The 13,951-nt window shown below is 42.2% G+C and overlaps 1 protein-coding gene and 1 long non-coding RNA gene across 3 annotated transcripts in view; both read left to right on the forward strand.

Moving 5' to 3' along the window:
- The window catches only part of LOC140600793 (uncharacterized), a 39,724-nt gene extending 33,952 nt beyond the window's left edge, over positions 1-5,772 (forward strand). Inside the window, exons 11-12 of the mRNA XM_072768934.1 lie at positions 2,187-2,304; positions 3,448-5,772. Of these exons, the coding sequence (XP_072625035.1) occupies positions 2,187-2,304; positions 3,448-3,639 (310 nt within the window). The 3' untranslated portion in view covers positions 3,640-5,772. The remainder of the gene's footprint in view (positions 1-2,186; positions 2,305-3,447) is intronic.
- A 411-nt stretch (positions 5,773-6,183) lies between these two features.
- LOC140601391 (uncharacterized) lies at positions 6,184-13,507 on the forward strand. 2 transcript variants are annotated; one of them, XR_012004409.1, is made up of 3 exons: positions 6,184-6,492; positions 8,097-8,215; positions 13,336-13,507. It is a non-coding gene; the product is annotated as an uncharacterized lncRNA (long non-coding RNA). The 2 variants fall into 2 exon arrangements; XR_012004410.1 differs by having other exon boundaries at positions 6,186-6,454.
- Positions 13,508-13,951: the final 444 nt, after the last annotated feature.

The following is a 13,951-nucleotide window of genomic DNA, read 5'->3' on the forward strand; positions in this document are numbered from 1 at the left end:
AAGAGCATGCAACTCTTGATTGTGAGATGGTGTTTGAGCCCCGTGGTGGGTGTAGAGATTACTTAAATAAAACTTGAAAGAATAAAATAAAAAAAAAGATTCACTGGGTGGCACAGTCAGCTAAGTGTCCAACTTTTGGTTTCAGCTCAGGTTGTGATGTCAGGGTGGTGAGATAGAGGCCCTCATCAGGCTCTGCACTCAGTGAGGAGTCTGCTTGACACTCTTTCGCCCTCTCCTCTCTGCCTCTTCCCTCCCCCTCCCCCTCACTCTCACTCTCTTTCTCTTTAAAAATAAATAAACCTTAAAAAAGAAGATTTATTCATTTAATGTGCCCAGACTGGAGTTGAGCAGTTTATGCTAATTGTCTCCTTATAGCAGCTTTTGTACTGATAATACAGAACATCACAATGTAAGCATGCAATGGTTTCATTTCAACTTGAGTCTCCCAATACCCACTTTGGCACATTTGTCGGTAGCAAACCCATATTCAAAATATTCTTATATTCTGGGAAAGCTTGATAGTTAAAACTATTATCAGTTGTTGTGAGGCAAAAATCAATCAATCAATCAATCAATCAATCATCACCAAGACCAGGTTATGTGAATTTTTATTTTTATTTTTATTTATTTATTTTTTAATAAATTAAATTTTTATTGATGTTCAATTTACCAAGATACAGAATAACACCCAGCGCTCATCCCATCAAGTGTCCCCCTCAGTGCCCACTCACCCCCACCCCCCCCTCCTCCCCTTCCACCACCCCTAGTTCGTTTCCCAGAGTTAGGAGTCTTTATGTTCTGTCTCCCTTTCTGATATTTCCCACACATTTCTTCTCCCTTCCCTTATATTCCCTTTCACTATTATTTATATTCCCCAAATGAATGAGAACATACACTGTTTGTCCTTCTCCGATGGACTTACTTCACTCAGCATAATCCCCTCCAGTTCCATCCACGTTGAGCAAATGGTGGGTATTTGTCGTTTCTAATGGCTGAGTAATATTCCATTGTATACATAGACCACAGCTTCTTTATCCATTCATCTTTCGATGGACACCGAGGCTCCTTCCACAGTTTGGCTATTGTGGACATTGCTGCTAGAAACATCGGGGTGCAGGTGTCCCGGCGTTTCATTGCATCTGAATCTTTGGGGTAAATCCCCAACAGTGCAATTGCTGGGTCGTAGGGCAGGTTTATTTTTAACTCTTTGAGGAACCTCCACACAGTTTTCCAGAGTGGCTGCACCAGTTCATATTCCCACCAACAGTGTAAGAGGGTTCCCTTTTCTCTGCATCCTCTCCAACATTTGTGGTTTCCTGCCTTGTTAATTTTCCCCATTCTCAATTACTTAAAAATAAAATGTGGGGATGCCTGGGTGACTTAGGGTTTGAGTGTCTGCCTTCAGCTCAGGTCATGATCCCAGGGTCCTGGGATGGAGTCCCACATCGGGATCCCCACAGGGAACCTGCTTCTCTCTCTGCCTGTGTCTCTGCCTCTCCCTCTCTCTGTGTCTCTCATGAATAAATAAATAAAATATTTTTAAAAATAAAAATTGGGTGCCTGGGTGGTTCAGCAGTTTGGTGCCTGCCTTTGGCCCGGGGAGTGATCCTGGAGTCTCGGGATCGAGTCCCACGTCGAGCTCCCTGCATGGAGCTTGCTTCTCCCTCTGCCTGTGTCTCTGACTCTCTCTGTGTCTCTCATGAATAAATAAATAAAATCTTTTTTAAAAATAACAATTAAAAATTAAAAATAATAAAAAACCACTTTTTTTAAAAAGATTTTACTTATTCATGAGAGACACAGGGAGAGGGGTAAAGACATAGGCAGAGGGAGAAGCAGGCTTCCTGTGAGGAACCTAATGCGAGACTTGATCCCAGAACCCCAGGATCACGACCTGAGCCAAAGGCAGACGCTCAACCACTGAGCCACCCAGGTGCCCCTAAAAACACACTTCCTGTTAATTTGTAGATACTACATGATTCATCCTTTCATAGCGTTAACATGTAAATTTTATTTTTAAAATGTGAAAACTTGCTTTTGGAACATTTTCTTCTCAGAATAGTCCCAATAAAGGCATCCCAGCTTTCTGAAAGAGGCTCACATTGTAGAACCTTCTGGTATGAGTTTATGTGAGATCGCACCTCTTACCTGGTGTGATGTCTGCTTTTTTCCTATAAACTCTCAAGTGTAAAGGCCTCTCTGGTAAGAAGCAGGTCCTCTGAAGAGCTCCTGCTGGAAAATGCACAGCAGCTCCTCCAGGTGGTCTCCAAGACTGTGAGGACCACAGAAGCTGCAAGTCTCCGGGTAAGTGCGGGCATTCAGAGTACATGAGCACGGCACCATGGCTCAGAGTCACAGGCTGAGAGGAACATTTATTAAAATGTAAGTGAGCACTGGCTGTTATATGCAACTGATAAATTATCAAACACTACATCTGAAACTAATGATGTATGTTGGTTCATTGAATTTAAATTAAAAAATGTAAACTGTAAAATATAAAATAGTACTGAATCACTATATTATATACCTGAAACTAATAGAACACTGTATGTTAACTACCCTGAAATTAAATTTTTAAAAAGCAAATTCCGTGAAGCCACAGACCTAGCTTGGTGCATAGGGGTGCTAAATAAATGGACGAGAATTTTCATTTCAAGTTTAAAGAAACTTCATACCAGTGAAGCTCAAAGAGTATGTGGAATAGACACACCCAGTGAAAAGCATTTGAAAAATGTGCATATCTTAGCTATAGGTTCTAGTCTCTTGGCCATGAAGAAGGCTGAGAGAAAAGCTCAGGCCTGGCCCCTACAGGACACAGTCCCAGCCCCCCACGGACCCTGCAGCACCACTTGAGGCAGGCAGGGCCAGTCCCCACAGCCCAGTGTCCAGGCCCCTTGAGTGCAAGAGACCTTGAGAGTGGGGCTGTGTCCTTGCAGTGTGGAGCCAAAGGCCCAGGGATCATTCACATAAAGCAAAGTGAATACAGCAAGATTCAGAAGGAGGCAGCATTTGGGGTAGAAAGAGGATCTTTAATTGGCTACATTTTCATAACATTTGATTCTTTGTTCTAGACATAGAACATAAGATTCTTTGTTCTGTTGTGTTTCTTTCATGAGCGAGTGAATGAGTGGGCTTTAATTCAGAGGACCTCTTCAAACACAGTTCCCTGATCTCTATTAAATTAGGGTCAAAAAAAAAAAAATTAGGGCCAGTGGCACCTGGCCTGGCTCAGTTGGAAGAGCATGTAATTCTTGGTTTTGGGATCATGAGTTCGAACCCCATGTTGGGTGTAGAGATTAATTAACTAATTAATTTATTAACTAAAAAAATTAGGGTCAGAATGTCAGAAAATCAGCTCCAATCTCACTCAGTGGAGTCCCCAACTGAGAGCTCCTATAAATGTGCACAGTGTCCGCCATTACACAATATTACCCCTCTCTCTTCCAGGGCTTGAGACAACCTTCCTCAGACCCAGAAGAGTTGGAAGTTGCTGCCTTCTGCATGCAGTGGAGAAGAAAACTGCTAGGGCATAGACTTCGAGAGACTTCAAACCTGGACTGTGATGAGCTAGGCCTGCGAAAAACCAGCACCAAAGGGCCCCCCACACTAGCAGCCCTGGTTCAAGAAGGATTTATTTAAAGTCTGAGAAGTAGTCTCCGAGTCAGACTGTCTGTTGTTGCATACCTTGGCCCCGAGATGGGCAGCCCAGAGTGGGGAGTGCCTTTTAGGCTGAGTCAGCCTATGGGGACACAGGCTGGCCCTCACCTAGAGCTGCTCTGGCAGTGTCCCCAGTTAGGGGGACTGTCCCTGGGCCCCTGGTGAGGCTGGTATCCTGGTAAGGATGCTTCTGCTTCTGGGCTTATAGACTGTGGAAGGGAGGGGGGGAACATCCATGCCCCGTTAGTTTAAGCCTTTACAGAGGCATTGCAAAGTGCGAACAGTCCCAGTTGTACGGGGAGCCAGGTATTGAAAGATTTGTAAGTTAGATTGGGGAGGCCAGTTGAGTTCAAGATACGGGGAAGCTGAGGTGGTGTTAGCCTGGGACAGGTTCCCTACAAGAGCTGCTTGCATTGCTGCTTGAAGATTTGTTTGGATTTCCTAGGATTTTTATAAAACTGGGATCCTGCAGTAGCATTCTTCTTTTCCCCTGCGGCTTCTTTCCTTCAGCATGATCACTGTGAGATAATCCTTCACAGCTCCTCAGGACTCTTTGCCACCCTTAGCTCTCAAGACTTCCTCCAATGTTTTCTTCTGAAAGATTAATGTAGAGATGTCTCCATTTTACTTAGCTTTTTAAATAAGCAACTTTGGGTTTTATTGACTTTCTCTCTTAGATTTCTGCTTTATTGATTCTCTTTAATATTTCTTATCATGATTTTGAGCTTAACTTGCTCTCTTTTTCAAGTTTCTGAATGTAGAAGGGGAGATCATGTTCTGTAGTGTGTTTCTTTCTTTTTTTTTAAGATTTTATTTATTTGAGAGAGAGAGAGAGAGCACACAAGCTGAGGGAGGGACAGAGGGAAAGGGATAAGCAGACTCCCAGCTGAGCACAGAGCCTGATGCAGGGCTCCACCCCAGAACCCCAAGATCAAGAGTAGATGCCTAACTGACTGTGCCACCCAGGGTCCCTACTCTTTTCTTTTTTAAAAAAGGATTTTATTTGTTTATTCATGAGAGACAGAGAGAGAGAGAGAGAGGCAGAGCATAGGCAGAGGGAGAAGCAGGCTCCCTCTGGGGAGCCTGATGCAGAACTGGATCCCAGTCCGCAGGATCATGACCTGAGCTGAATGCAGATGCTCAGACACTGAACCACCCAGGTATTCCACCACTGTTCTTTTCTAATACAGGCTTTTAGTGCTTAATTTCTAAGCACTACTTTAGCATTATTCTTCAATTTTTATTGTTTTCTTTCTCATTATGCATTCTAATTTCCTTTGTTTGACCCATGGATTACTTGCAATTGTGTTATTTAGTTTCAAAGTATGTGAGGGGGGGGGATTTCCAGGTATTTTTGCTTTGATTTCTGATTTGATTTCTTTGTAATCATTAAACATTCTTTGTATTATTTGAATCTTTTTAAATTTTTTGAGCTTTGTTTTGTGGCCTGGCATATAGTCTATCCTGATAAATGTTCCATGCATACTAGGTAAGTACGTGCTTTCTGCTGTTGTTAGGTGGAGTGTTGTATGAATGCCAGCCGAGGCAAGTTAATTAACTCTGATGCTGTAGTCTTCGATGTCCTCTGTGATGTTCATTCTACTTTTTCTATCCATTTTGATAGAGGGGTATTGAAATCTGAAACCAGGAGTATGAATTTGCCTGTTGGGCTTAATCCCTCTTAAGGGTGACTATCCTGTGCTGCCTGGGGTCCCCTACTGAAGACTCTTGTACATTTCATCTGGGTGTGTTGTGCCCTCGGATGGGGGTATGTGTATGGACCTGGTCTCTGTTACTCTGTCTCAGTCAGCAGGGGAAGTACTTACTTCTCTTTTTGAACAACTTGTCTCTGGCTCAGGCTTGAGTCTCCTTTTCTGCTGCTGTTCAGAACCAAGTTCCTATAAATATTAGTCTATCCCTACTATTTTGTTTCTTTATTATCCGCCAATTCTTCAAAAATCTGGCTTAGGGGATCCCTGGGTGGCGCAACGGTTTGGCACCTGCCTTTAGCCCAGGACGTGACCCTGGAGACCCGGGATCGAATCCCACATCAGGCTCCCGGTGCTTGGAGCCTGCTTCTCCCTCTGCCTATGTCTCTGCCTCTCTCTCTCTCTCTGTGACTATCATAAATAATAAATAAAAGAAAAAAATTTTTAAAAAATCTGGCTTAGTTTTACATTTTTCCCAATGTTTCAGATGCAATGGGCTCTTCTCAGAACTTCGTTTCCCTGAGTTCTTGACTCATCCAACTCCAGAGACCTCTTCCTCCTTGACACTCTCTCCTCTATGGGCTTCTTCTCTGCAGTTTTCCCCTTTGCTGACTGGGCTTTTTTTCCTTACAGTTGCTTCACCTCAACTCCACCTGTTCTGTCCTCCACACTGTTGCCATGTTATGTGATGTTATGTTTTATCTATTGTGAGCAAGCCCCATGCCCAGCGTGGAGCTCCACACAGGGCTTGAACTCACAACCCTGACATCAAGGCCTCAGCTGAAGTCCAGCGTCAGAGCTCAACGCTCAGCGGACTGAGCCACCCAGGCTCCCCATTGTTGCATGCTAACCTCTCTACTCTGCAACTTCATGCCTCTTTGTGGCTTCATATCCTTCACGGCAAACACAGGGCAGAGCAGGAATGAGGCGCCAGCCTGCTGCCGCTCGCTCTTCAGCCCCTACTGGAGAACCACTGCGCCATCAGAGCAGAGCACTTTAGGGGCAGGCTTGTCTCCTCGGGCACCAGTCTCTCCACCCCGGCGTCATAGTGAGGAGGCAGAGGTCACTTCCCCGATGCCCCGGACAGTGTGAGGGGAGCCTTTGGGAAAGGCGTGTGAGGACGCGGGTACCGATCTGGGGGTGGGGTGATTCCGGGTTGAATCTTGCCACAGGATGGGGTCGGTGTCATCATGTGTGTGCCTCATCAGTTCACCCCTAAAACCTAGCACAAAGCGGGCAGTGCTGGTTGAAGATGCGCGGGGTGGGGGGGTGGATTTGGAACCCCATCCGTGAGCAGTTACTCAGCATGGCCTCCAGGGGGCGCTCAGACCCAGCCGTCCTGCCTGGAGGCGGCTGAAACCAGTGACGGCCGAGGGCCTCCCTGGAAGAGACGGAGAGTTGCCGCTGCGTCCCTCGGTCCGTCCCTCCCGGGCACCCTGTGGCTCAGAGGCCCTGAGAAATGGCCCTCGGCACACTGTAATCGCACGCTCACCGCATGCCGGGCTCCTCCATGCAACTGTAAATTCCAAGGCCTTCTGTCCCGGTTGCATCTGAATCCCCAGCGCCTTGCTGAGCCTTGACAGGCAGTAAGGTGCTGTGCTTACCATCTGACGAATGAATACGTAAAGCCTAGGTAGTTACTCACAACTAGCTAACCTATCTTCCTCTTCAACATCTTGCACAAAGCATAGAAAACTATGCAGATGGACTCCCCATTTTTCTTGTATATATATGAAGAAATATAATTAACAGTAGTGAAGCTCCAGGTTTACAGTATAAGCCCCATTTCTTTTATTCCAGGATATTTCTTGATTTTAAATTCTGGATTGGAAGCAAGGCCATGTGTTGACCTCCATATGCCCTACGTACTCTCATTTCTAAAGATCTAAAGCTAGCAGAGTAAATGTATTCATTGTCCATCCTTTTTTTTTTTAAGATTTTATTTATTTATTCATAGAGATGCAGAGAGAGAGGCAGAGACACAGGCAGAGGGAGCAGCAGGCTCCATGTAGACAGCCTGATGTGGGACTTGATCCAGGGTCTCCAGGATCACGCCCTGGGTTGCAGGCGAGGCTAAACCGCTGGGCCACCGGGGCTGCCCTTCATTGTCCATCCTAAGTGTATGGGTGGATACATATATTTATGGATGTGTTTATATATACAGGTAAAATCTATATGTATACAACTATTCATTATAAACATTGTGAAAATACTTAATAATTTTGCTTTCAAAATTAAGCATTTCACCTTTACAATGCCTTACAGCATTTTGAAACCAAAATTCTTTTTCGTCTCATTTTTTTTTTTTTAAGATTTTACTTTTTTATTCATGAGAGACAGAGAGAGAGGCAGAGACATAAGCAGAGGGAGAAGCAGGCTCCTTGCAGGGAGTCCGATGCGGAACTTGATCCCAGGACACCAGGATCACACCCTGAGCTGAAGGCAGACACTCAATCACTGAGCCACCCAGGTGCCCCACAAGTCTCAAGTATTTCTGTAGACTTTTGAAAAGGCTGTGGGACCTGGAAGTGTGCCACCCAAATGGATAAAGGCCTCTGATTTGGAATCCTGGTCTGTCACGTCCTAGTGATCACTGATAGGGCTCCTGCTGAGGAATAGACCCAGTATGACATCCCAGGGAGATAGAGGCAAATCAAACTAGAGCTCATCATGCAACAGAGGACAGATTTCCAGCTCACAGAAAGAACAAATAGTTCTCTGTTGATCCAGGAGTATGACAACCAGAATGAGGAAGGTGCTGGAAAAGGAGCCTGGACTGCCAAGCCACAAAGCTTGGACTTTTTGTGCAGATAAAGAAAACCTTGGAGGGTTTTTTAAGGCAACACGAGGTAAGATGATAGCTGCATTTTACAATGAGCTGGTTGCTGGTGGAGGATTTAGATTAGGGCTCTCAAATGTGCGCCTGTTCCTTAGAGGTAATGTAGGTTTGGGACCAAGCACCCCACCCCAACTTCAGCCAGAATGTCTCCACTTTTTTCCATTTTGCAGACCGGGTTTCGCATACCTTTTTCTTTAGGGAAATGTGGGCTATAAAAGCAGTTCATCTTCTCCATCTCTGTAACTCAACACCTAATAGCATATACTGAGTGAGTGTTCAGTCTTTCTTAAATGAGTGATGGATCCCAATTTCGTTGATGAGGAACGTGATACTCAGGAGGTCATGACTTGCCCGGTGTTACATTGCTCAGGATAGTGTACACCAGGACAAGACTGCTAGATCCCAAGGAAGACCTTTCTACAGAGTTGCTCAATAATTAAATACAGGAATCTGGTAGGCTCCCTTAATTGAGACAGTGTGTCCTTGGCCACTGAACATACTAGAACAGAAACCAAAAAACATCTTTAAAAAAGATCTTATTTATTTGACAGAAAGAGAGCACAAGTAGGGGGAGCAGCAGGCAGAGGAAGAGGAAGAAGCCTCCCTGTCGAGCAGAGAGCCCAATGCAGGGTCTGATCCCAGGACCCTGGGATCATGACCCGAGCTGTAAGGCACACGCTTAACCGACTGAGCCACCCAGGCACTCCCAGGAAACATCTTTTGATAAGACTTCTGGACCTTTGAGGGATGCATGATCACTTTTTTTGCTCCTGATCTTGAAGGGGGGTACACACCCCATTGAGTACACACCCCTATGAGCCCTTCCTCTCCAGTGAGGTTCTACTCTCGTCCTGGAGAGCTCCTGCTCTGCTCTAAGCAGGGCATTTGCTAGCAGCCTCTTAGATTCAGATCCTTCAATCGAAAATTAATGTAAGCTAATGTAAGAGAGGCTTACGTACCCAGAATAAAGGCAGTATCAGGAAATAGGACTTTAGATGCTTTTAATCTGTGTGGCTAAGTGAAACACAATGTTTGTGTACTAGACGACTGCCATCCCTTTCTTTCAGGACGGTCTGCAACGGGCTCCATTTGTAAGCTATTATATGAGTACATGCTCCCCTGTATTGTCTTTATTTAATAATATTATTTTTTAAAGATTATTTTAGAGAGAAAGCATGTGTGAGCAGGGGGAGGGAGAGGGGGAGAGAGAGAATCTCAAGCAGACTCCCCACTAAGCGTGGAGCTGACGTGGAGCTGACATGGGGCTTGATTTCACGACCTTGAGATCACAGCCGGAGCCAAAATCAAGAATCTGACACTCAACCAACCGAGCCACCCAGGCGCCCCTGTATTGTCTTTAAATGATAAAGATTTATTAAAGAAAAGCAACATAGTGCCAGACAGATATTATCAGAAATGTTTTTATTTTAAAGTCAGACAATAAAAAGGTGTCACAGAAAAAAATTACAGAAACTTGCAACAACAGAAAGTAACTTGGAAAGTTTATTAGTAAATGAGAAGAAATAATATTCCTGATTTTACCAAATGATTTGTTAGTCCATAAGTAGAATAATTGATTAATTCAGCAAAATATATCCTGCTGGTATCTTTTGAACAGATAATAGATTAACAGTTTAATTAATTTACTAAATTGGTATCTACTAAAACCTTGCAAAGTGAAACAGTCAAGGCAGCATTTCCCCAGCATTTGAGATCAACTTGGGGAATCAAAATGATAACACTAGAAATGTTTTGTTTTAAAACCCCACTTCATTCTGAATAGATTTAACCTGCATTTTAGCCCACAGATGGTGCTTGTGGATCTGACAGAAAATGGACGATCATAAGTCTGAACACAGAATGTCCCCCCCGACAACCCCCCTCCTCCCCCAACACACACATAGAGACACACTGCATCGTAGGACACGAGTGCCATCAATGCCTTTGCTGTGCGCAGGCATAGAAGCCCTAGACTAAAAACAAAATGACCTGGGCCCTGGAAACTTGGATCTATGCTGAGCTCTTTCTGAATCCTGGGTGGTGGGGAGCAGTGGATTTAGGGTCAGGAATGTAAAATTCTTTTTAAAACTTTGGCAAGTAAGTATACAAATGACTATTTCTTGATTGTCACTTTTATAAGGAAATATCATTCCACCTCTTGAAAAGATATTCTCCTATCTTAATTGACTTCCCTCCCAAACAACTGGAGGGCAAACTTCTGTAAAACAGAGGTGGACAAAAAAACCTCTTGTAATAATGATTTGTTTATAATTTTTCAGTTTCTCTATTTAAAAAGCATATAAAATGTATAGTCTATCACTGACAACTAACACCAAAATATTGCTCATAATGGAGGTTTGGGAACAACATGGATAGTTTTTTTTTTTTTTTAATTCGGACCTCTATATATTTCTTTTACAATAAACTATAGATCAGACCTCTGACAAAATAATATTAGCTAATGCAAATTTTACAGCTCCTCTTAACCTTAATACCCTCACAGAGGTATTAAAATCAGTAATGAGCCAGGAAGTATGGGGTCTGGTAATTCACAGAGCTAATATTTTTCTAAAATGCTCTAGTTAGCTATATATATTTTTCTGACAAATTCAAAGTTTTAAAAACAAGAGATTCAAGGATAAACCAGACTATAAAATACTAGTCCAAGAACTCACAATCTTGCTTGAAGAAATAGATTTTCTCCATGCCCACAATGATTTTGCCTACTGTTAACACATGACTATTCTATTCCAAAGGGTAATGAAGGGTATTAAGGAATACACAGACCTGACGTAGAGTCCAGTTCATGACTTTAAAGGGTAAATTATCATTGATGGTGTTGGGATAAAAAGAAATTCAAATGTTATTGGAAATTCACTAGGTTAGGCATACCTTCATAATTGTGGTTGATATTTTGAAAACAGGAAGAGAGAAATTAGAGAAATATATTTTAAAATAAAAATATGGCTCTGATTATGCAGTTCTGCCTATAGAAAGAATCCTTCATAGATCTACAGGAATAAATTATTGATCAATTCAAACTTCCACCATGAAACAGTGATCTTGTAAATCTAGAGGACTCTTAGAGTTATGAATTAATGTAGAAACATTTAACTTCTAAGTAAGGCTGCCATAACCCTACCTTCACATTGTTTGGGTGGGAGTGGGGAGGGGAGGCAAAAAGAGAGAGAGAGAGAGAGAGACAGAGAGAAGGTAGGTGCCTTGTGTCTCCTGAAAGAGGTGTACTTTATGAATTGTACTCTTGGATACAATTATGGAATGGCTCTGACACATCAAAACCTAAACTTGGGTGGATGTCCAGAAGCAGTTAAGAAGCAATTAACATAGCACCCACCCTGTGCCTAGACCTAGGCTTGTTGCTGTGGGGAAGCAGCAAAGCAAGGAGGCACATAACGGTCCTGCCTCCACTTAAAATGTGCTTTTTATTTCTTATTTAAAAATTAGAAATTCTAAATATTATGTTGATGTTAACCTAAAGTCTTTTCTTAGGTCTGCATCCTTTCCAAGAAAAGCAGATTAATTTGGGCTCTGTTATAACTGGCAGATACTGCTGATAAATAACATACTCAAAAACAAAATCCCAGCGACTTGGTGATTGGTACCTACTGAAACTGGTTCTGTAAATCACATTAAACTCCTTGGGGGAAAGGCATTACACAAATGCTAAAACATAACAGGTACATGAGGAAAACAGCTTTAAACACTAGCCCTGTCCAGTTACATTTTGTTAAAGCTTACATTTCCTAAACATTTACTTAAACTAATTGTTTACTAATTACTTATATATCCTATTAGACTTAATATTGACCATACTATGATCAAGTGCTGCCAACCCATTTCTGAAAAAATAATTACAACTCTTTGTTTTAGATATTCACAAAAGCCCAGTTACTGAAGTTTGCAGGGGCCCTATCAGTGGACCACTCACTGCAGACCACACTTCCAAGTCTGTGCCTTTAGCACAGACCACCTCTCCGAGGTGTAATTTCAAGCCCAGAAGGGTAAACTCAGGGAGAACATCTCTACCTTGACTTTGTGTTGTGCAATTGGAAAGATTTTTGACAAGACCTCACCTCAAGGTCTCTAGGAACTTCCAAATGTTGCCATTAACCAAAGGAAAATGATAGTTTCATCAAGCAAGTGGTCACTCAGAAAGACCTCCAGGTCATGTGTTGCAGAAATATACACTAAGAAGTGGGAGTAAACATCTCTATTGTTTCTAAGAGCCAATAGCATTTATAATGAGTAAGTTGGCCATTTTGCCCACACCACACATGCTATAAATGAATACACCATGCAATATGGACTGTCATACCATTTTTAACCCTCCATTAATATCCATCTTGTATAAAATGGGCAGAGCAGTCAGATCCTGAATAAACACTACAAGTCCACACAGCTCTAAGTTACAAAAGTCCTATGTCTTACTAACACACAAAATGTTGAAGGGAATTGCTAGCAATGGGTTAATATACTAAAACAACTTCTCACGCAGTTCTATTGTCTTCAATGTACATCACCTGAAACAACATAAAATTGGTGAACCACAGAGACCATGTTATTTTAGAATTTGTACAGCCTAATGCAGCCTAGTGGAAGTGTAATGATTGTGTCCGTAAAAGTTATAAACCAATTTTCCATTTAAAAATACTTTAATAATTTATTCACTCCTTACATCAAATCTGTGAACAGTCAAAATTATAACCATTTCACAGATAAGGAACTGGACATGGAGAAAAAACACCTATAAATCAATTCAGAACAAAAATATGAATTGTCTTTAAGCCTCCGGCCCTCCTAAGTTCTCCTCTCTCTTCAAATTAATCCAGCAAACTGGCTTATATGTATGCATATATAGGATTTCTTTACTAATCAACTATTCTTCCACTCTTAAAAGAAGTAGGACTAGCAAGGAAAACTAGTCCTTATAGCAAGTTAGAAGACAAACAGAAACCTAAGCAAACACCATCCTATAATTAGGCTGTTTCAGTTGCAACCTAATTTTGGGGTCTGGCACATGTGGCTGGGTAACACAGAGGGTGCCTACAGAAGCAGATGTAATTGCTGAAGCAGAATTTGAAATCATTCCAATATTTGGTTTACTTACAGGTTCAGAATGAGGTCCTAACTGGGAAAGATCCAGAGACAGGAGTTTGGAGCAAAAACTAACCTGAAGTCGTAGGGAAGTAGTTGCCCAAACAAAATTATGGTCATCTGGGTATTCCAATTCAACACCTTGATAGATCCCATTCTCCTCAACATCACAATAAACAGGTATAAACCCTCTGTCACAAATCAGTATGAATAGTTAAGTTACATCTCAATCAATGAGTCTCATCCAGACTTTTAGGATACAAGTTATTTCCGTTACCTGTAAATGCCTGGCTTGTAAGAGTAGAGCCATAAAGTACTTTTCAGTGTGCTAAGTGTAAATCGACTTACATGGATTCTAACAAACACCGATTCACCTTAAAGAGGAACTTCTTCATCAGGGAAAGTGGCTACTTATTAAACGTTGTTGAGAAAAAGGAAAAAAAGAGTTTAAAATAATCTAAATAGACAGGACACAGTAGACTATCTCCTAAGCTAAAGTTATCTCGATTAAAAAAGACCACAAATTAAAATCATTATTTTAAACATAAGTAAAACATTTTCATATAAAATATATTGTTAAATTTGCAACTATGTCCACACTATCTTATAAAATAGCCTCTAGGACACTGGC

This window comes from Canis lupus, chromosome 12, assembly GCF_048164855.1.
Source record: "Canis lupus baileyi chromosome 12, mCanLup2.hap1, whole genome shotgun sequence".
Lineage (NCBI taxonomy): Eukaryota > Metazoa > Chordata > Mammalia > Carnivora > Canidae > Canis > Canis lupus.